Genomic DNA, 24,226 nt, shown 5'->3' with positions numbered 1-24,226 from the left:
ACCTCATGACCCCATATCAACATGGGTTTACTAGGGACCGTTCCTGTCAGACTAATCTGATAAGCTTATATGAAGAGGCAAGTTCCGGACTGGACCAAGGGAATGCAGTGGACGTGGTGTACATGGACTTTTCAAAAGCTTTTGATACGGTGCCACACAAAAGGTTGATACATAAAATGAGAACAATGGGGATAGGGGAAAATATGTGTAAGTGGGGTAAGAGCTGGGTCAGGGATAGGAAACAAAGGGTGGTTATTAATGGAGCACACTTGTACTGGGTCACGGTTAGCAGTGGGGTACCACAGGAGTCAGTATTGGGCCCTCTTCTTTTTAACATTTATTAATGACCTTGTAGGGGGCATAGAGAGTAGAATTTCAATATTTGCAGATGACACTAAACTCTGCAGGGTAGTCAATACAGAGGAGGACAATTTTATATTACAGGAGGATTTATGTAAACTAGAAGCTTGGGCTGATAAATGGCAAATGAGCTTTAATGGGGATAAATGTAAGGTCATGCACTTGGGTAGAACAAACAAGATGTATAATTATGTGCTTAATTGTAAAACACTGGGCAAAACTGTCACTGAAAAAGACCTGGGTGTATGGGTGGACGACAAACTCACATTTAGTGGCCAGTGTCAGGCAGCTGCTGCAAAGGCAAATAAAATAATGGGATGCATTAAAAGAGGCATAGATGCTCATGAGGAGAACATAATTTTACCTCTATACAAGTCACTAGTGCGACCATACTTAGAATACTTAGAACAAGAATCCTTGGAGACCGGAAAATCCAACCTCTTTTTTCTGGTGGTATACCGGTGGTGATTTATTCGTGTTTTAAAATCCAAGGTTGTCTCACCGATATACCACAGGTTAGAGTGGTATTGGAGAAGATAGATGACATAGTCCGCATTACTTGTTAAGAAATGTTTTATTGTATACGCTGTATGAGTACTGGTCAAAGGTTGCTCCTTTCGATATAAGAGGACAATTTACACACGTTAACCTTTGACCATCCCAGTATTCATACAACGTATACTTACCTTTATGGACACATTGGTTGAGGGATTCTGGTCCAAGAGGGCTAGGTGCCTCCTACTGGTGCCATTGGTAGCTGGAAGTGACCCGAATAAGGGACCTTCCAGTCTACCAGGGTGAGTTTCAATACCAATATCCTTGGTTGTACTATACCTCCTTTATATGGCCACTAATGTAGAAGAAAGTAAAAATAAAGAGAGATTGCACATAAATATATCTGTGGCTGATTAATAAAGGAGGATCTATACACAGGCACATCACTGTATTACCACTGATTAATGAAATGTATTGTTATCACATTATGGATAGAATCATGTACATGCTGTCCTCTATTGTACTTTATATTAGAACTGTTTTTGATTAATGATTGTTAAATGATCCCTATATATACTCACCGGAGTGCTGAGTTCACTGCTTGAGAAAGGCTCAGTGTGAGCCAAAACGTCGCCTGCCATGTGGGGCTGAATTAATCCACTTTTTACACTTGAAAATCTATGGAGTCCTGCCTTCCTTTTTCTGTGAATGCCAAGACATATAGTGTCGATGGAAATAACTTCCAACCCCATTGTCCGTCAGCAAGATGCACTTACAGAAAAAGCGAATGTTCTTAGCGTATAATTTGGCCAATTCATGTGTGCCCATTAACCACGGCAAGGTGACATGTCTCGTATGGGTTCTATCATAACCCTTCCCTATCCGACTGTACATGCCACTTTCAGGCTAAAAAGCCTACAATAATGGACAAACATGTCTGTCCTGTACTGCAAGCCTACAATGTGAATGGGCAAGTAGAATTGGTTGAGAACACGTGCAGTGTCAGAGCAGAGTGAGTCCCACCCTCCAAATCAGCTATTGCCGTGGTTGACGGGCACACATGAATTGACCAATTTATGCGGTAAGTACCTTAGCTTTTTCGTAAGTACATCTTGAGGGACAATGCGGTTGGAAGTTATTTCCATTGACATTATATGTCTTGGCATTCACAGGGTGCTGCTGTGCTTTTTTATACATAATTTGCAGTCACTCCAGCTTGCACCTATTCACACTTAGGAGCTGCTGGTCAGGTTTTTTTTGTATAGATAGATAATAGCTAGATAGACGATAAATAGATAGATGATAGATAGCTAGATAATAGATAAATAGGTAAATACAGTGAGTACGAAAAGTATTCAGACCCCTTCAAATTTTTCAATCTTTGTTTCTTTGCAGCCATTTGGTAAATTCAAAAAAGTTAATTTTTTTCTCATTAATGTACACTCAACACCCCATCTTGACTGAAAAAAAAAAACAGAAATGTAGAAATGTAGTAACCATCAATGAGTTTCTTACAATGCTCTGCTGGAATTTTAGACCATTCTTCTTTGGCAAACTGCTCCAGGTCCCTGATATTTGAAGGGTGCCTTCTCCAAACTGCCATTTTTAGATCTCTCCACAGGTGTTCTATGGGATTCAGGTCTGGACTCATTGCTGGCCACCTTAGAAGTCTCCAGTGCTTTCTCTCAAACCATTTTCTAGTGCTTTTTGAAGTGTGTTTTGGGTCATTGTCCTGCTGGAAGACCCATGACCTCTGAGGGAGACCCAGCTTTCTCACACTGGGCCCTACATTATGCTGCAAAATTTGTTGGTAGTCTTCAGACTTCATAATGCCATGCACACAGTCAAACAGTCCAGTGCCAGAGGCAGCAAAGCAACCCCAAAACATCAGGGAAGCTCCGCCATGTTTGACTGTAGGGACCGTGTTCTTTTCTTTGAATGCCTCTTTTTTTCTCCTGTAAACTCTATGTTGATGCCTTTGCCCAAAAAGCTCTACTTTTGTCTCATCTGACCAGAGCACATTCTTCCAAAACGTTTTAGGCTTTTTCAGGTAAGTTTTGGCAAACTCCAGCCTGACTTTTTTATGTCTCGGGGTAAGAATTGGGGTCTTCCTGGGTCTCCTACCATACAGTCCCTTTTCATTCAGACGCCGACGGATAGTACGGGTTGACACTGTTGTACCCTCGGACTGCAGGGCAGCTTGAACTTGTTTGGATGTTAGTCGAGGTTCTTTATCCAACATCCGCACAATCTCGCGTTGAAATCTCTTGTCAAATTTTCTTTTCCGTCCACATCTAGGGAGGTTAGCTACAGTGCCATGGGCTTTAAACTTCTTGATGACACTGCGCACAGTAGACACAGGAACATTCAGGTCTTCGGTGATGGACTTGTAGCCTTGAGATTTCTCATGCTTCCTCACAATTCGGTTTCTCAAGTCCTCAGACAGTTCTTTGGTCTTCTTTCTTTTCTCCATGCTCAATGTGGTACACACATGGACACAGGACAGAGGTTGAGTCAACTTTAATCCATGTCAACTGGCTGCAAATGTGATTTAGTTATTGCCAACACCTGTTAGGTGCCACAGGTAAGTTACAGGTGCTGTTAATTACACAAATTAGAGAAGCATCACATGATTTTTCGAACAGTGCCAATACTTTTGTCCACCCTCTTTTTTATGTTTGGTGTGAAATTATATCCAATTTGGCTTTAGAACAATTCTTTTTGTGTTTTTTCATTTAAGACAAATTAAATGAAGATAATAATACCAAAGAATTTGTGTTTGTAATCATTTTCAGGAAGAAACTGAGTATTATCTGACAGAATACTTTTGGCCACAACTGTAAGTCCGAGACGGAAACGTTCCGGTACAAACAATTTACCCGTGGGTTTACCACCCGGAGCCCGAGCCTCCAAAATCCCTCTCTGTAACTCAGATGAGATTTCGGCCACCACTACTCCTGGCTGAAGAATGGAGGAGGGAGGTTCTGGAGGGGACACAGAATCAAAGCTTGGGGATAAGGCATCAGCCTTGTTGTTTTTAGATCCCGGGTGGAATGTGATGGTAAACTGAAATCGAGAAAAATGAAGCGCCCACCGAGCCTGTCTGGGGGTCACTCTCTTGGCAGACTCGATATAGACCAAGTTTTTGTGATCAGTGATGACTGTAATGGGATGAACGGACCCCTCCAGGAAATGCCTCCATTCTTCAAAAGCCAACTTTACCGCCTGCAATTCCCTATTGCCGTCATCGTAATTTCTCTCGGCAGAGGAAAATTTTTTAGAGAACAAGGCTTCAGATTAGTAAGGGTAGAAGGGCCCAGAGACAAAACTGCCCCCACCCCTACTTCCGAGACGTCAACCTCCACCACAAAAGGTCTTGACGGGTCGGGTTGTACCAATACAGGGCCTGAAGAAAAGCATTTTTTTAACGTCATGAAAGAATTTTTTTGCAGCTACAGACCAATTATTTACATCACATCCCTTGAGAGTGAGGTCCGTTAGAGGCTTTACCACCTGCGAGAAGCCCTTAATAAACTTCCTATAGGAGTGAGCAAAGCCCAAAAACCGCTGCAACCCTTTTAAGTGATGAGGTTGCACCCAATCCGTAACAGCCTGGACCTTCTTAGGATCCATGCGGAACTCCTCCCCTGACACAATCAAACCCAGAAAGGATAATTCTTGCACGAAGAATGAGTATTTTTCCAACTTGGCATACAAATGATTCTCCCTCAGTCTCATGAGAACCATCCACAAATGGTGCGAGTGAGGTTGGCTGTCCGCCGAGTACACCAAAATGTCATCCAAATAGATAACCACAAAACGACTAATTAAATCAGAGAAAATTACATTAATAAAATTCTGAAAAACAACAGGAGCGTTGGTGAGACCAAAGGGCATAACCAAGTTTTCGAACAACCCTTCAGTCGTTAGGAATGCTGTTTTCCATTTGTCCCCTTTCCGGACTCTTATAACGTTATATGCCCCACGTAAATCCAGTTTAGAGAACCATTTGGCCCCGGTGAGTTGGTTACATAGATCGGGGATTAGGGGAAGAGGGTATGTAATTTTGTTTAATTCCCGAAAGTCTAGGCATGGCCGCAAACCACCATCTTTTTTCTTAACAAAAAAGCCAGCCGCCACAGGTGAAACAGAAGGCTGAATATGCCCCTTGCGGAGACTCTCGGTAATGTATTCCTTCATGGCTAGACGTTCGGGCCCGGACAAATTGAACAGGTGAGCCTTGGGTAACTTGGCTCCAGGGACTAGATCAATGGCACAATCAAAGGGTCTATGTGGTGGTAGCGCCTCAGCCTCACTTTCGGAAAATACGTCTTCAAAATCTTTCAAATACTCCGGAATACCTTCCAAACCGACAGACGACAATGACACAGATTTTACAGGGGTGACAAGAGTTGTCAAGTTACAACATAGACCGTTAGCCTTACAACCCCACTGAATGATCTCCCCCGTGACCCAGTCACTGGTAGGATTGTGGCGTTGAAGCCAAGGCATACCCAGTACTAGTCCAGCCAACAGATTATTTAGAACAAAACACCTTAATTTTTCCACATGAGTGGAACCCACTTTCAGAGAAAGGGTATCAGTCATGAAACAAATTCCCTCCCGGGTGAGAGGAGAGGAATCAATTACTGTACCACAATTTTATCAGGATCTTTTAACCTGACTGTCCCTATCTTATTAAAAGTCACAACTTGGGCATCAATCAGATTAATAGAAGAACCAGAGTCAACAAAGGCGGTAGTCACAACCGGACCACCTGTAAGTTCCAGTTCCACCTGAAGCAGAATTTTAGTAAGCAAGGAAAAAGGTACCTAGGAGTCAGGGCAACCTCCTCGATTGTTACCCAGACTCAGTCGTTTTCCTGATGGCTTCACTGAAGCAGGGCAAGAAGGACAGTGCCTTCTCCAATGTCCAGAGGATCCACAGTAAAAGCACAGTTGGATGTTTCTACGGCGTCTCCTCTCTTTTTCCTTCCACAATGTGGCACCAACCTCCATGGGCTCAGAGTCTTAGGTTGGAGAATAAAGGGGTCTCCTGCAGCATGACCCCTCTCGGCCTCAGCCTACGGTCCATGCGGACAGCCTGGATCATATCGTCCTCCAAAGAATCCAATGGAGGATGAAGGGCCAGGGCATCTTTCAAACGTTCGGAAAAGGCCTCTACAGAACAAACCCCGGAGGGCAGCAACATCCCAAGAGACCTCCGCTGCCCAACGTCTGAACTCAGAGCAGAACCACTTGGCTGAGTGTTTCCCCTGGCACACACTCATCACCATATCCTTGACTAGACTCACACGATCGGGTTCATCGTAGATGTGCCCGAGTGCCTCGAAGAAAGCATTCACTGACATTCTCTCAGGGGAGGTAGGGGGAAGGGAAACAGCCCAAGCGTAAGGGAAGACCCTTAACAAAGACATAATGACCCCAACCTTCTGACTCTCATCCCCAGAGGAGCATGGCCTTAACGAAAAGAAGAGTTTGCACCCCTACTTAAAAACCTTAAATTTTTTTACGCCCAGAGAAAAAGTCAGGCAATTTAACAGGTGGTTCGGGGGAGAGTAAGGAAAAATCTGTGGTGCCCTCACCCCGGGCCCCAGAAGGAAAAGATCCCTGCATGGCGTCCGCAACCTCCCTCTAAACCTGTTGCTGCGACTGAGCCAGGGTTCACTGCTCCACAGACAGTTTTTGCATCATTTGAGTGAGGCTATTCATTTGCTCAGAGAGAGCATGCAGCGGATCCATGACCAAAGGAAAAAAAAGTGCAAAACCTTGTTTTAATGTTTTGAGTCAGCTATAATGTCAGGAACACCGCACTGCACTTGCTCACTGAGCTAGTGCGCGTGTCCTGAGTAGAACAAACTATGCTAAAAGATACCTGTGGAGCTGGGCATCAGCGGTGGAGATGCGTGCTTCAGGCAAACAGGACCTGAAGCACATGACTGCCAAGTGGCGGAGTCGGCTGCATGTCTCCCAGAGGGAGCAGGAGCATAGAGAGATGCTGGACAGGAATAAATATCCTACCAGCAGGTATAGCACAAACAGAAGCGCCGATGAGTGCTAGACAGGAGGGATGTCAGGGACAGGCTAAGGGTCAAACCGTATGGACAGCAGAAGAACCTGGGGCATAGACAGGCAAATCATCAGAGAGGTAGCCAAAGACAGAAACCAGGAAAATAGACACACAGTACCGAATCAGCAGGCAGAACAGATAGTCAGGACTTAGCAAGAGATCAGTAAACCGGAATGGGCAGTAGATGGTACAGAAACGGCAGGCAAGCGCACAACAGGGACAGACCGGGTCAGAAGCCAAGATATCAAACACAGAAGCATGCACACTGCACGAGGCAGAAACACACAGGGGTCACTTAAACTAAGCCAAGGGCAAAAGTATAGCTGACAGAGAACCCTGGTAAAGAGTGAGTATAAAAACCCCTCCCAGATCCAGAAAGAGGTCACATACACTTAACCCTGTGAGTGCAGGGCAAGAACCCTATCCAAACCATTATAGAGGGTGAACGTTGGTGGAGAGCCATTTTCAGGTCTCTCCAGAGATGCTCAATTGGGTTTAGGTCAGGGCTGTGGCTGGGCCAGTCAAGAATGGTCACAGAGTTGTTCTGAAGCCACTCCTTTGTTATTTTAGCTGTGTGCTTAGGGTCATTGTCTTGATGGAAGGTGAACCTTCAGCCAAGTCTGAGGTCCAGAGCCCTCTGGAAGAGGTTTTCATCCAGGATATCTCTGTACTTGGCCGCATTCATGTTTCCTTCAATTGCAACCAGTCGTCCTGTCCCTGCAGCTGAAAATTACCCCCATGGCATGATGCTGCCACCACCGTATTTCACTGTTGGGATTGTATTGGGCAGGTGATGAGCAGTGCCTGGTTTTCTCCACACATACCGCTTAGAATTATCACCAAAAAATTCTATCTTCGTCTCATCAGACCAGAGAATCTTATTTCTCCTAGTCTGGGAGTCCTTTATGTGGTTTTAGTAGACTCTATGTGGGCGTTCATATGTCTGGCACCGAGGAGAGGCTTCCGTTGGGCCACTCTACTACAAAAGCCCGACTGGTGGAGGGCTGCAGTGATAGTTGACTTTGTGGAACCTTCTCCCATCTCCATACTGCATCTGTGAGGTTAACAGCCACAGTGATCTTGGGGTTCTTCTTTACCTCTCTCACCAAGGCTCTTCTTCCACGATTGTTCAGTTTAGCTGGACGGCCAGGTCTAGGAAGACTTCTGGTGGTCCCAAACTTCTTCCATTTAAAGATTATGGAGGCCACTGTGCTCTTAGGAGCCTTGAGTACAGCAGAAATTCTTTCGTAACCTTGGCCATATAGGTGCCTTGCCACAGTTCTGTCTCTGAGCTCCTTGGCCAGTTCCTTTGACCTCATCATTCTCATTTGGTCTGACATGCACTGTGAGCTGTGAGGTCTTATATAGACAGGTGTGCGCCTTTACAAATCAAGTCCTATCAGTTTAATTAAACACAGCTGGACTCCAATGAAGGAGTAGAACCATCTCAAGGAGCATCACTTGTAAGGAAATGGACAGCATGTGACTTAAATATGAGTGTCTGAGAAAAAGGTCTGAATATTTATGACCATGTGATATTTCAGTTTTTATTTTTTAATAAATTTGTTAAAATTTCTACATTTCTGTTTCTTTTCAGTCAAGATGGGGTGCAGAGTGTACATTAATGTGAAAAAATGAACTTTTTTGAATTTACCAAATGGCTGCAATGAAACAAAGAGTGAACATTTTTTAAGAGGTCTGAATACTTTCCGTACCCACTGTAATAGATAGATAATAGATATAAAAATAATAGGTAGATGATAGATAATAGATAGATAGATAGATAGATAAAAAGTTCTGTCTCTTGAAAGAAGAGGATAAAAAAAAATGCCTGATCATGAAGAGGATAGATTTGTAATCTCCATGCAATGACAATTCTGGATTATTTTTTTTCCCTTACAGCTCTACATTGCGTCGTTCCGCTACATGGAATTTTTAATGAATGAATTGACAACTGTGTTGGGTTCCATGGGGGTGTGTCCCTGCACATTCTGATATTGTCCAATCAGCAGAAAATACCAGATCATGTGGGGACGGACCTCTAACTGCTAACACTCACTTGTCTATTTATTCAAAAATTTCCAATAGGAATAACAGAGGACTGGCACTCTGTGGAGATTGGAGATAAAAAAAGATCCAATAAGAGCATTTACTAAATCAAAATATCAGGGAAGTTGTCAGCTCGTCTTTAATATCACACTTGTGATTGTGACTCCCAAAGGTTTCCGTGCAGCACTGACATGTGGCCATGGTGTAAGCGAAGGTGAAATGGGGCATGTATCTAAACAGGGGTGCCAAAAACATTGCCTTGAACAAGGTACAAGGACAAGATAGTGAAGTGAACCTTGGTTCCTGGATGGGCTGCGGCTCTCCGTCCGACACCTTTCTGCCTGCCGTGTGCCGGCCACATGACACCGCACAGTCCCGTCATACACAGAGATTTTGTACAAGGTACAATTAACCTTTTCTATTGCTTTTTTCCCCACTTTCAAGAGTCATAACTTTATTTTTTTTTTGTGGGACTGAGTTGTGGTTCTGAACTGCACCGTTCATTTTTACCATATAATGAAAAAACGGGGGAAAAACGTAATGAAAAGCAAATAAAAAGGTCTTGTTGGGTTTCCTATTTTTAAGACTGTTTTTGTGACTTTTTTTTAACCCGTAGTTTCTTTTCCCATCGATGGAGCTGCGTGGGGGCTTGATTTTTTTTTTTGCTATACTAATATTATCTTTGGGTCCATACGACGTTTCTCTTGCTTTTTGTCACGTCTTTTTGGAGAGGATCCACAACCAAAATTTAGCAAATCTGTTATTTTGCTTCTTCCCCCCCCCCATTTTGTGCTTTTGTTGTCCTTATCCTCTTTTTCCAAGAGACATAACTTTTATTTATTCATCTATAAAGCCGTACAACCCATACAAGATTAAAAAAATATATATATATTTTGATAGACTTTGGCCTGGCTGACTTCTTTAGATGGTGGCGATATCAAATATGATTTTTTTTTCTACTGGGAAAAGAGAGCTGATATTTTGGTGAAAGCTTTTTATTTTTATTATTTCTTTTAGTCCCTATAAGGGGACTTGAACCTATCTACTGCATTACTTCAATACTAATGTTCTACAGTGAAATCACAGCGGCCCAGTTTCCAAGAGATAAATATCACTACTTTCTTCTTTTTATGGGGGTCACTAAGCGACAAGTTACATTATAAAATGGCACATATTCTTGTAGGGGTTATAGACCCTATAAAAAATGGTGTCTTTAGTTTTCTAATTATTACCTCAGTACTGCAGAAACTGAAGTTTAATTAAATATATTAATTAGTTGCCACGGGTTTACCGTGACAGAGAGGAGCCAGAAGACCGCAGTGTCTGATTTCTCCTACTCCTGAAGTGATTAGAAGCATTTCACGTTCGTATTAAATGGTGTAAATTTCCTTGGGCAGTTCAGGGGTTAATTTGCTCAGTTGAGAGCTCCTGGAGCCTTCCTGCATTAAGGATCTCAGCTGTTCACTGTTAGCCACTTCCATAATCCCTGGCAAGCACTCTTTGCCAAAGGTAGCTTATGCTGCATGGCTGGTGGTTTTTATTGGAGAAGGCTTTTGGTGGATTTATCTGTGATTTTTGCTTGGTTTTGAGTATGTGATAATTCCCTTTCTTCTCCTGGTTTTACCCCTTCCTTCACTCCCCAATGCATTCCTCTCTTGTAAGTGTGAGTATATTTGTATGTTTGGTATTTTTCGTTACCCCTGTTCGTATTACCTTGTTAGTCTGATTGGTGTATTATGTTCACTAATACTCCCCTTTTCCTTGGGTGAGGGAAGAGTACAGACTGAGGGTGGATTCAGGATTTAAGGCAAGGAACGTGGCCCTGGTGTCAGAAGTAATCCGGAGAATAGGGCAAGCTAGGGTACAGGGAAGGAGCCCCTGGTCCTGGGACACCCGACAACAGAGTCGTAACATTAGTGTTGTTGGCGCACCTTGGAGCTCCTCTCCACCCAATGGTTATACATGTCCCTGCCTCCTTCGCTCATGATTGACAGCACTGCTGCAGACAGCACTGTCAGTCACCGGTGTGGGAGGATATATATTAATCTAGAAGAATAACATGTGCAATATGGTTTCCTCTGTCCAGTATGGTCCGGTCTTCACAGTTCTGGCAGCCGGGAACAGGCTAACCTTTGTTAATGGAGAAGAGGCCGTGTCCAAGTTCTTCACATCCAAACAGGTGGATTTCCAGCAAGCCGTGCAAAAGCCAGTCCAGTATACAGGTAAGCACCACAACCGGGGCCGAATACCCATTATGAAGGTTCCCATTAATTGACAGCGAGCAGTCTTAGAGACTGAAAGGAAAGTATATTGGAGAATTGTGTAACTATTAAAGATGACCTCTTACTGGGTCAAAAGTGAGCAGTTTTTGCTCTTTTATGCCTATGCACACTGCTCTCCTGAGTACTCCACTTTTCCCCCTTTTTTTTTTTTTTAAATGAAATATACTGTTCCAGAGATATGAGCCTTCTTTTTTGGTGCAAGTTAGGGATGAGATGAGTGAGCGTGTTCGGTGTTACTCGGATGTCAGGTTCACTCAACGAGCATTGGCTGGCACTCGGATTTGAAACACAAATCTCCGCCCGCATATTTGGCGCCTGTTATGCAGCCAATAAGCATGCGGGGATTGCCTTCGAGTTACTGTAATGCCATAGCCATCTTGGTATTGGCATTATTGTGAATGGCTGGCCGCGTTACATAATCAGAGGTTATAAAAGGACCGGTGTTGCCACGCTCAGCACACTGACACCTTTGCACTTCTCTGACACTTTTTGGAGGGAGAAAGTGCTTGTCCAGGCCTGTATATGCACAGTATGACGAATCAGAGTGTTGATACTGATGCTCAAGCTGAGCCACCATACTACTAATAGTCTTTCTAAGGGCTAATAGTTTGCTTTGCTGTTTGTATCACATACACTCTCCATGTAGCCTAGGGAGGGAGGGAGAGTTGCAGAATACATTAGGGCTTTGCAGACCATTGCTAAATATATTCCTGCTACATGTGATCATTCTTTTTTTTTTTTTTTGGGGGGGGAGGGGGGTGAAAAAATTGACAAAATTGACTATATTGTCATCCATAGGGTTTAACGTGCTTAGTGTTACATTGTGTTTGTATGTAAAACCTAAACAAAAAAAACATACAGTGTAATGTGTTTAGTAGGCAACAAGGCAACATAGGTGGCAGAATCCCGCGAGACTCCCGAGGGAACGAATGGAGAACTATCACTATCAACTACAGCAGAGGTGGCAGGATCTTTCATCACTGGGGTTCTTGCTGACTAGCAGGATCCAGCAACTAGTGAGTGGACTGCGGGACCTAGGCTGGTCAGAAGAGAGAAGGAGGCGACACAGGACCCGGGCTGGAGACATGATAGCAAGCCCTCTAGCCGCAAGGTACCGAGAGTTGGCATACCGGAGGAAGGCCGATATGTACCAACGGCAGCGGAGATGGAGGTCTATAGAAGAGTTTGGGACCTGTCATCACATCTTGTTCAACCAGGAGACAGTATAAATGGAACACTTGTCTCAAAGGTTACAAGAGCTGACAGCTGAAACCACGGTCACTTTCCTCAAAATGGAGAGGCAACATCGCTGGTATGCGGTGGGTGTGATCTGAGAAGGAAGGGAGAAGGATGAACCCTTCCAGTGAAATGAATAGGCCTGGGAGAGTTCCCTCGAGGAGGTTCGAGACAGGTCTACCACCCCTGAGAAATCGAATTGTCCTTGGAGGTTCCGCACCTCCTGTGTGGTAGCAGGCGATGGTGCAGGTAACACAGGGGGCTGTCGCTCGTTTCAACATGTCGGTGGCTCCAGCACTACCCCAAGCCGACTCACTTACAGTGCAGGCTCCTGGGAATCGGGCTCCAGGAAGCAGGTGAAGACAGTCCCCACAGCCTCCAGAAGAAGGAGAAGAACATCTGAAGAGAATTACTGTATTACCCTTCTTATCATTTTCTCCTGCTCTTGCACTTTGTGCAAAGGCTTTATGAGTTTAGGAATACAACAACTAAACTTTCAAAATATTTGAATGAGGCCCGCAAGTTGTTGCCTTCAATGGTCTATGTATGACCCTCATAATTTTCTTCTGGCTTTGCGCTGAGTGCAGAGACTTTGAGCGTTGGAATATCACAATTACACTTTGTTCACAATATTTGAATTAGGTACTACAGTTGATGCATTCAAGGGTGTATGGATGACCCCGCTTGTAATTTTCTGCAGACTTTGCACATAGTGCAGAGCTTTTATGAGTCAAGGAAGTACCACTACCTAACAATTTTAACATAATGTGTAAGAGGCTCTTCTTTATGTCCAATACAGGGTATATTTGAGTCTCCGTTCAATTTAATTTTTGGCAGTTCTTGCTTCCTTCATAAATTACACTGAAATTTCCAAATTTTTAATAAAAAAATCAATTTTGGTTAAATTAAAGTATTTTTTAATCTTTTTTTATATGTTGGCTTATATACAAGTCATTACACAGGAAAGAATCTTTCTTAACATTTTTTTTCCTGTAAACTCGCCAATTTTGAATATTTTGTTGACACTCCTTAAAGTGGAGTAAAAGTGTGACACCATTGTTCTCAGCAGCAATCTGGGAGTCAGGGATACATCCAGGGGTCTTCCCCATACTGTATTCCCTCCATTCAGCACTTTTTCTATCTATTTCAACATTTTCACTGCCCCCCCAGATCTCTTTGTAGGGTCTGCCGGAAAAATGCTCAGATTTTCCATTTACTCCCATTATACTCGTTACTCGAAAGGAGCATCCGTTGATTAGGAATTTCTCAGTTCAAGTAACAAGCATCTGAGCATTTTAGTGCTCGCTCATCATAATGCTAATCTTTACAGTTTCTTTTTTTCAAAAGGGGGCGTGGCTCACAGAGTAATTTTGCAGAGCCCCTAAGGACACGCCCCAGAGGATCCAGTGAGCCACACCTTCTTGCAAAGACTGTAAAAACTAGCACCAAACAAACAGGCACTTATCTTTGGAATCGTATGGTGGATATAGGAAGAAAAAAAAACAACTGAATACTCAGGATAGCAGTGGGATTAAAGTACGAACAAACACTGGTCCCTTTTCTTTCTTGATAAGATGTTCTCTTTAATTATATGACACATACCCTTCAAATATGTTTTTGGTACCTGTATTGGTCCATTTTGATGGTTCCTTAAAAAAAAACAAAAGTGGAGCTGCAAGGTATTTAAAATCTTTAAAGCAATCAAGGAGGCAGTCCAATGAATAGAAATGCACAATGGACACCTAAATCCAAATGAGCTAGGATTTTTGTGAATTAATTTTTCTCCCCAATGTTCCTATATATATATATATATATATATATATATAATATACATATATACTGTGTGTGTATGTAATGTCTGCTCAGCTCTCCCTGTTTTATCGCCTACATCCCATAGCCTAAAGCGTTTCTGAGCTTGCATGTTCCCTTTAAATTTGCATAGAAATTTTAACCCCTCCCACCAGGAGCTAAGCCTGCACCATTAAAATATTCAGATGCTGTCACCTGTCTTTAACAGCAGAAATCACTGCTTTTTAACCACTTCAATGCCACTATCAATCTCTGACATCGAAATTTAAGTGGCACAATCCAACTGAGGTGTCCATTCTGGCGCCCATCGGCCCACAGGAGCCCGATGACTGGGTGCAGATGAGTTGCCGGAAAAATACTTTTCTACATTATATAATAAAAATAATCCAAAAATTGCCTAAAAAAAGTAAGAAAACATGTTTTAAAAAAAATGGAAAAAAAACTATGCGAGTTTGAATCATTGAATCATCAGTATTACCGCATCCACAACAGTCCGAGCTATGAAAATGATTTAACGGTAAATGTTGTGTAGGGATTGTACTCATTTAGGTGCAATAGGAGGAAGGCAGGAGGCACGTTCCTTTCAAAGTCCATGTGGGTTTATTTGCTTCATAAAACCCAGAAACACCCACAAAAAGGAAAACAGCCTTTAAAGCAGGCAAAACAAAGCATCAGTGTCCATAGCACAGTCCTCTAGCACCTCCAAGAGCTATGTGAGAGTTCCTGCTCTCCCAAGACATAAGCCACCACTAACTCATATGGCCAGGTCACATGACCCTGACCTCACACAGGTCCTGGCAGGATTCTGCTTCCTCAGGCCTGTGGGCACACAGGCTGGGGTACTGTCCAGGACTTGGGCTCGGTCTGGAGCCACATACACAGGAATACTTATCCCTCTCTGCACACAGACAATGGAGGGCTCCACAGCTCCAGCCACAGACCATGTGCCAAACAACAGCCTCCATTACAAAAGCTGTAACCACACCCACAGGGGAGGTATGTGAGTAGCTAGACCCGCCCATCTCTCATAGCTACCCGGACGCAGGTGCACTAAACGACATTTAAGTGCTCATGTGCACTAAAGTAAAATACTCCAGGTTGCATCGCAAACTGCAGCCATCTCTGCGACACATACTTCTCATAGATTATACGGCCATTAGCCTCCTTATATACCTCCCCCCTCTGCCTAAAGCCGTGGGGCTTGGCACCTTCCATTACTCGACCAGAGACCCTTCTCGGTTGCCTTCAGAAGTAAACTCATCTATTAAAATCGAGCTTTGTCACTGATCCCTTTTGGAACAGTAGGTTGTCTGATTCCATCACTTCCTCTGACAGGGTTTCCTCTTTGTTGGACCACCCCCACCCCCAGCGGTCAGTATGGTGTTGAGATTCACTTGGTCCCATACCTTCTGTCTGGTCTGACCCTCTGTTACCACGTCTGCTACAGGGTCTCTCGCCTAGGACACTCAGCACTGAGCTAACAGATGAGTCACTACTTCTAACGCTTCCATTCTTTAGGGAACCCCTTCGTTACTCCAGACCTCAGGTTGAAAGTGGTTGCCATCTTCTTTCCATTTCCTGCAGTTGTTTATTAATCAGCAGTCTGTCAAGTCTTAGCTGCTCTATCTCCCTTAGGTCTGACACCCGACATTGATCCGACAATGATGAATGGAACCATCCCATCTTGATCAGCTACCTGGGCTTCGTCATCAGCCGGAATCCTCACTCTCGCCGCACCGGATTTATTCACGATTTCCTGAATCACTTTTCCAAGTCTCTGAATGACTTTCCTCACCAGATTCATGGGCACTTGAACAATGTCTTCCACAAACCTCTGCCGGCTTTGAGTTTTCCTTGCATGCTCCAGACATCGAGCGGCTTCCTTATTCCTCAACAGGATCGTCTGTTTCGTACCGAGACAATGTAGGTGCATGTCACTCAGGATAGCCACCCGCTTCACTGTGACTTCCCTAGTCGACAGTATAACCAACTGCTGAGTCTCTGGCATTAAGTACACACTATGCGCTTCTATTGCCTGCCTAAAGGCTTAATTAACAGCCTCACTGGCACAACCTTCCCATTCTCGGGTACCTCTACTACGCACTTGAAGAGCGAAGTCTCATTCTCTTCATGGATGGACAGCTCCTGCTTTGCCTTGGACATTTCAATGAAGTCGTCGGCCACGACCGGGAGATTGTCTTGTTGAGCTCTTAGCGCAAACTCTCCCTGAGCTTTACACTCTTCAAAACCCATCGGCAAGATAGGCATTTGCAGCTCCGCCTCGTTACCACTCTTGCACTGCCGCTGTAAGTCTGCGACCACCAACTTCTTCTCCTGTAGAAGTCCTCTTAATGCTTCTCTGAGCACCTCCATATCTTCCAATATGGCCTTGTTCACGGTTTGACAAGTTAGCAGGTGACCTCTGAGCTCATAGACTTCTTCCTCCAGCTCATCCACTCTGTGCGCAGCCGCTTGTCTCAGGACCTTCTCTTGTTTGACATGCTCTTTTACTGTCTCTTTAAGCATCTCTATTTTGTGATCCTGTTCCCTTTTGGCAAGCACGTGTCACACCATAACTTCTTTAATTATATTTTCAGATGGGGAAGCTTGCCCACCCACTCTCTGCCACTTCAGAGTTCTACCTGTTCCTTTATCAGCAGGTTCAGCTTTGTCTTGGGTCTTCCCTCCGTTACCTTCGAATGCCTCTAAGGTCTCTGCTGGGCTCTCTGAAAAATCACTGTTCTCGCTCCCAGACTTCAAAGCCGCGATTTCCTCAGATTTCTGTAATTTCAGATGCTTTATTTCGGCCTGTAAATCTGTCACTTTTTTCTTCTCACGAGACAACTCTTTGGCGAGGTCCTGGAACTCCTGCTCTTGATTGCAGCAGGTCATTTCCAGCTGAGACATGTGTTCTGCGTCCTCCTGCCGAGCAGAGCGCAGCTTCTCCTTGGTGGAGCGAATGGTATGAAGCAGCTTCTGCTCCTGTGCTTCCTTCTCTCCGAGCTGAGCCTTGACTTCCGAAAGCTCGGACTCCAGGTGAGGCACGTGATCCTTTAACCTCTCGTTCGCCAGCTGTTGACAGACCTTGTTGTGCTTTTTCTCCAAGCATTGGACTTGTGCTTCCAGTTTGTCGATTTGATCCTCTCGTTGTCAAGTGGCAGTGGTTGATTCGGACAGCTTTGCCTGCAGGCTCTCCATTTTTGCTCTGAGTTCTTCCCCTACTGCGATTTTTGCTGTTGGGTCTCTTCCACAACTCTGTGTCAGCTTTATCTTCCGCACGTCATTGACTACCTCTGTGCTAGGGTTTGTCAGTGGTAAAGTGACCCCCTTATCAAGGACATTAACCTTGTTGACACCTGGCCCTGTCTCTTCTTTATGTGTCTTCTCAGTGGATGTAGTCTGACCTGCCTTTTTGTGGCCGCTGTGTCCACGGCGACAAGAGGAAGACTTGCCATTTGTACCTGGGTCGACCTTACTGCACTCTTTTCCCCTTGCATTACCGTCTGAATGGGAGTCACCACTACTCGGTCTGTCATCCTGGAACCAGCAGTCCCCACTTAAACAGATGTCGGACCCCTCTCCTGGAGCAACCCTATCTTCATCGGTCACACTTTTGGTTACCTCTGCCAAGTCCCAGAGTTGGTCAGACCCACATTTCCGTCTGGTTAACCCTAACTCTGGACTAACGACCTTTAGGGGGCGCTACCTCCTCCTCTTTATTAGATGTCATACACATTATTTCTACAGACACCTCTCCCTGTATTAACCAGCCCCACAGTATTTCCAAATCCTGACCTATTACCATAGGATACCGCAAGTCCGAGACTACACCCACCTTGTGATACGTGGAACCCTCTGCCGCAACAGTGTAGAGGCAGGCTATCAGATGTCCTTTAATGTCCTCACACGCCACATACTTTCACCCCAGGCGACCTAGAGTGTTCCGGAGTGGCTCTTAGTAAGGACTCTCCACTCCCTGGGTCTATCAGTCCCATCACACGTTCTCCATCCAGCCAGATGGGACACAGTTGTGGCGCCTCATTGGCCACACTGTATTATGCACCTGCATAGCATGAACTTCGCTGTTCCCGGCTACAGTCCAATGGCGCATTTGCCGGCACCCCTTTTTGGGCCACCACCCCTATTTTGGTCACATCCCCTTTTGGAACTCCACCCCCTTTAGGGTCACTGCGCCTTTTGGGGCTCCACCCTTTTCTGGGCAACCATCCCTGTTTGGGTTACAGCCCCCTTTTGGGACTCCACCCCTTTTTGGTTAACCATCCCTGTTTGGGTGACTGCCCCGTTTTGAGACTCCACCCCCTTTCGGGCAACCATCCCTCCATCGGGTGCACGCCATGGACTCCCTGTGCCCTCTCACGCCTCCACCACCTGTGCTCGGCAGTCTATCTGCCCCAACAGTTCCTCACAGCGAAGCTCCACACCACTCTGCCCAACTCTGTTCTGCTACGCATGGCTCTGCACAGCGAGGCTCCGCACTGCTCTGCAAGGCTCTGCACCTCTGCATCGCTCTGCATGTTTCTGCTTCACTCTGCAATGGCTCCTCATGGCTCCGCTCCACAGATTTCGTGGACCAGACGATCCACAGCAAGCCGCCCTGAGTTCGTGGAGCTGCCGATCCACAGCAAGCCGCCTGGAGTTTGTAGACCCGCCGATCCACAGAAAGCCGCCTAGAGTTCGTGTACCCGCTGATCCACCGCAAACACCTGCTGTAGTCCTCCCAGGTACATCCTGGACCGAAGCCTGCAGTCTAAAATCAATTGTAGGGATTGTACTTACTCAGGTGCAATAGGAGGAAGACAGGAGGCAAGTTCCTTTCAAAGGCCATGTGGGTTTATTTGCTTCATAAACCCCGGAAACACCAACAAAAAGGAAGACAGCCTTTAGAGCAGACAAAAACAAAGCATCAGTGTCCATAGCACAGACCTCTAGCTCCTCAGAGAGCTATGTGAGAGCTCCTATTCTCCCAAGACATCAGCCACCGCTATCTCACATGGCCTGGTAGGATTCTGCTCCCTCAGGCCTGTGGGCACACAGGATGGGGTAATGTCCAGTACTTGGGCTCGGTCTGGAGCCACATACACAGGAAGACTTCTCCCTCTCTGCACACAGACAATGGAGGTCTCCACACCTCCAGCCACAGACCATGTGCCAAACAGCCTCCATTACATAAGTTGTTACCACACCCACAGGGAAAGTATATGGGTAGCTAAACCTGCCCATCTCTCATAGCTACCCACAATCTGGACCCAGGTGCACTAAACAACATCTTAGTGCTCACGTGCACTAAAGAAGAATACTCCGGGTTGCATCGCAGGGAGCAGCCATCTCTGCAACACATACCTCTCGTCAATTATACTGCCATTAGCCTCCTTGCAGCTGCAAAAAATAATATAAAATTGCGGTTTTACCCCAAAAATTCGATTAAAACATTTCCTCCCCAAAATGGTATGAATAAAAAATACAGCTAGCTATGCATATAACAAGCTCTTATATAGTTCTATCAGTGGGAAAAAAGTAAAAGAAAAAGTTAATATTAAAAGAAGGCAACAAAAAAATTTTTTTTTTATAAATTTCAGATTTTTTTAATTATTAAGATACATATATAAAAAAAATACAAGTTTGGTATTGCAGTAACTGCACAGACCTGGAGTTGTCAGGTCAACCATGGAGTCAGGTCATTTTTACTGCGCAATGAACACCATAAAGGTTGAGCGGTATATATTTTTCTTTTTTGCCACCATTTTTTAGGTTTTTTTTTTCATCTTTGTTTTGTATGTTGTATAGTAAAGTGAATGGTGTTATACAAAGCTGCAATTCGTCCAGCAAAAAAAACAAACTCTAATACGGCTATGTATGTATGCTGAAAAATAAAAGAAAAGTTATGTTTCTTGGAAGAAAGGGAAAAAAAGAAAACGCAAAATAATTGGCTGCAACAGAAAGGGGTTAATTAACGTTGCTAAAAAAAAAATCTAATTTTTCATTGATCAGTCACATCCAAAGCTGCATTTCAAATTTTGCTTTTTGGAATCTGCTGACTTGGACCCTTTGGCTATGTACACATGTTGCTGATTTGTTGCGTTTACGCAGCATTTTTGCATTTCGCACAGAAAAACGCTGCAAGTGATTACTTAAGCAATGTTAATCAATGTCATTCCTGAGTTGTTGTGCACATGCTGCGTAAATTTCCGTTATTATTTGCAGGGTTCTATTTTCCGCAGAATGTCAATTCTTTTTGTGTATCTGCAGCGTTCCATTGAGTCAGTCAAATCCGCAGCAAAACGGCAGGTATAAAAAGGTTTGCAGATTTGCTGCCAAAAACGCTGCAGAAAAGGAAATGATGTCAGATGGAGGAAGTGTGTGTGTGGGCGGAGAAGATGTGCATGTCTGTCTGCTACGGGTGTCTGTGTGTGTGTGCGGGTGTCTGCGGCTGTGTGCGGCAGCGCTACCACCGGTAATGTTCGTCACAGCGCTGCGGGATCATGCTGGCAGATGTCATTGTGATCCCGCAGCTGACTGTGACCTGCAGCGATGACCTGCAGTAAAAAAGCAGGTGTGGGCCGATTAGACTACTGCTCCCATCGGGCTATGTCTGCTGTCACTGATAACAGTGACAAAAGGTGCCGCTGATGGGAGAGTAGTATCATCTGCCGGCGCCTCGGCTCACAGTTAAAAAAGAAAAAAAAAAAAAAGTAAAGTTACATAGATATTCACATAAAAATAAAAATCCATTATACTCACCTCACACCAAATCCCCGACTCCCTCGTCTCCTAGAAATAGTGTAAAATAATAAACCAATATATTCTCCCTGTCTGCCGTAGTCCAGGTGATCCCGAGTGTCCTACGACGATCTCACGTGTAGAACAGTCACATCAGGAGATGTGACCTCTCTACCCGGCCTCCAGCGATACACTGACAGGAGGTAATCGCTCCTCCAGTGCGTCACTGAGCCGCCGTGAGAGTTCACCGGAGTTCATCAGCTCCAGTGCTCTCACTTACGGCCCCGCTGTGTGGGAACGTTCTCACGGCAGTGCAGTGATATTCTGCAGAGCGATTACCTCCTGTCAGTGCATCACTTAAGGCCGAGTAGAGTGGTCACATCGGGAAGATGTGACTGTTTTACACTTGAAATCGTCATGGGACACTCGGTAAATGGACTACGTGTGATGGGAAGTATTATATGTTGCTTTATTATTTTATTTTTGTTGCAGGAGACAAGGGCATTGGGGAATAGGCGTTCAGTAAGTATGGTTAATTTAATTCAATAAAGGAGTCTGTTTGATTATTTCAAATAAAGGACTTTATTCGGGCTGTGTCTTTATTTATCATGTAACTATAGGATTAGTAAAGGATAGGTGTCTTATAGACGCTTCTTCATTACTAAGCCGTGGACTCTATGTCACCTGACAATACAAAGGTGACATCAACCCCACAAATATGAACCCCACTTGCTACCGCTACAGGGCAAGTGGGAAGAGCCAGGCTAAGTGCCAGAATTTGCACATCTATAAGATGCACCATTTCTGGGGCGGCAAAGAGCTGATATTTTTAGCCTGGGGGTGCCAATATCCATGGCCCCTCCTCAGGCTATTAATATCAGCCCGCATCTGTCTGCCTAGCCTTTGCGGGTTTGATTTTATAGGGGGGACCCCCATGCAAATTTTTTTCTGGGGTTCCCCTGTAAACTAGCCAGTGAAGGCTAAGCAAACATCTGTGACCTGATATTAATAGCCTGGGATCAGTTATGGCTATTGGCTCCTTCCCAGAATATTAACATCAGCCATCGGCTTTCCCTCTGCTGGTTATGAAAATTGCGCAGGAGCCCACGCAATTTTTGTAAAAAATTATTTTGAAAAATAAACAGATATTGCGTGTCACACAGATTTTGTGTGTGTGTGTGTGTCTGTACTTAACTCTTTATGTACCGTTTTATTAATGAGGGTATCTGGCTGACACCTGTTCATTACTAAACCTTGGGCTTGGTATTACACACATATATATATTGACTTATATTTGTTTTATGTGTGTAAATATTATATTTGAACATGGTATGTAATGATATTATGGTCTTCAGTAGAGAATGAAATAGAAGAGGTTGAACAAGGAAATGACATAACAATTCTGTTTTTTAATTAATATATCCTTATTTAGCTTACAAAAACGCATACAAAACTGCATGAAAATCCGCATGAAAAGAGAGGCAGAAACCGCTCAGAAATTTCCACAAGCAAATCTGCAACGTGCGCACATAGCCTAACGAAGCAGATGCGGATGTGACTGGAGGAGACAGTTGTGTCATTAACAGTGTACGATCTTTTTCTGCGGCATTTACAGATGTTCTCTACTTCTTTTATAAAGCTTCCATTAAAAAGAAAAACTTCTTCAAGACGCACACCGCGGTCCACGACGTGATGAAGTTGCGATTGTCACAGAACAGATTGAATCCCTACATCCCGCGTCTGTGCAAGGCGTTCAATGCACAACTGGGACAGCTGGAGCCGCAGGGTGCCGCTGATCTCTACGACCTGATAAGGTAAGACGATAGAATATTGGTCACAAGGTCCAATCTGTCAAAATCTAGAATTATGTAACCCATAAGGTAAATGCCATTAAAATCAAAACCCCGAAATACATTTTTTTGGTCGTCACCCCTCCCCCAAAAAATGTAATACGAAATGATCAAAACTTCATATGTGCCCTCTCAAGGGTTAGCCTGAGAAGGTCACACAGAACCACCCGCTGCGATCTTTATGTTGAGCAGCTCTCTGCTGGTCCCTATCGTCCAGACAATTGCATAATTGAATGACTATTAACGGAGGAGGCCGCAAGCTGTTTGCACTAATAGGCCAGATATCGGAAAACCAATAGTGAGTGTATGGTATATACACGTCCGATTCCAACGTAGGGAATATACAACTCTGGCAAAAAATTAAGAGAACACTTCCAAATGTTCAGTTTGTCTGATTTTTCTCTTTATAGCTATATTTTTGAGTAAAATGTAAATTGCTCTTTTAGTCTACAAACTTCTGACAACATGTCTCCGAATTTCCAAGCAATAGATTTTGTTGTTTCTTTTCTGAAAAGGAGAAATGGTCAAAAATTGTTAAAAAAACCCAGTGCTTTCAGACCTCAAATGATGCAAAGAAAACAAGTCCATAGTCATTTAGAAACAGCAATACTAATGTTTTAACTCAGGAAGAGTTCTGAAATCAATATTTTGTGGAATAACCATGATTTTTAAAAACAGCTTTCATGAGTCTTGGCATGCTTGCCACCAGTCTTCCACACTGCTTAAGGTGCAAAAAATTTAGCAGTTTTTCTTTGTTTGATGGCTTGTGACTATCCATCTTCCTCTTGATTACATTCCAGAGGTTTTCAATGGGGTTCAGGTCTGGAGAATTGGCTGCTCATGACAGAGTTTTGATGTGTTTGATGTGGTGGTCTCTTAATTTTTGCCAGAGCTGTATGTATATACCCCCACACAATCACCGCTAACTCTACAATAACCCAGACTACTCTCCGGTACCACCAGTCATTTTTTATTATACTCGGGCTGACTGGGGGACTGGAGGATTCCAGTAGCATATGGCTTTGAGGTGCGGTTTACAGAACAAAAGGAACAGAACTTTTACATTTTATGTTTAATCCAAAGGGAGGTTGTGTTTATGAAAAATGTGCAAAAGATTTTTCAAAGGGGACAAAACAATACAGCAGTTACAGAAAATGAAAGGATTTAACAAGAGACTTTACTAGACCTATCAGAGAGATTATCCAGTTAACCGAAGGAGAGTGTTTTGCTTGGGGCTGTTCAGTAAACGGAATTCATGCATGCACGATGTGCATCTCCCTATAGAAACCCAGATCAAAGTTTGGCTTAAGCTATTAT

The 24,226-nt window shown here is 44.1% G+C and overlaps 1 protein-coding gene across 6 annotated transcripts in view; it reads left to right on the top strand.

Annotated features, from left to right (window-relative positions):
- The window catches only part of CYP39A1 (cytochrome P450 family 39 subfamily A member 1), a 114,404-nt gene that overhangs the window by 5,678 nt on the left and 84,500 nt on the right, over nt 1-24,226 (top strand). For 4 of the 6 annotated variants that reach the window (XR_012234298.1, XR_012234297.1, XR_012234296.1 and 1 more), the window contains exons 2-3: nt 11,081-11,216; nt 22,699-22,873. Coding sequence is in view for 3 of the 6 variants with exons in the window: in XM_073586551.1 (XP_073442652.1) it covers nt 11,081-11,216; nt 22,699-22,873 (311 nt within the window). In the remaining 3 variants the exon portion in view is untranslated. Of the gene's footprint in view, nt 1-11,080; nt 11,217-17,453; nt 19,064-22,698; nt 22,874-24,226 lie in introns of those variants that run through there. The other 2 variants (XM_073586553.1, XM_073586554.1) reach the window with 2 other exon arrangements.

This window comes from Dendrobates tinctorius, unplaced genomic scaffold (assembly GCF_039654945.1).
Source record: "Dendrobates tinctorius isolate UK_male_01 unplaced genomic scaffold, ASM3965494v1 ptg000093l, whole genome shotgun sequence".
NCBI lineage: Eukaryota > Metazoa > Chordata > Amphibia > Anura > Dendrobatidae > Dendrobates > Dendrobates tinctorius.
This window is presented reverse-complemented; position numbering and strand designations above follow the sequence as displayed.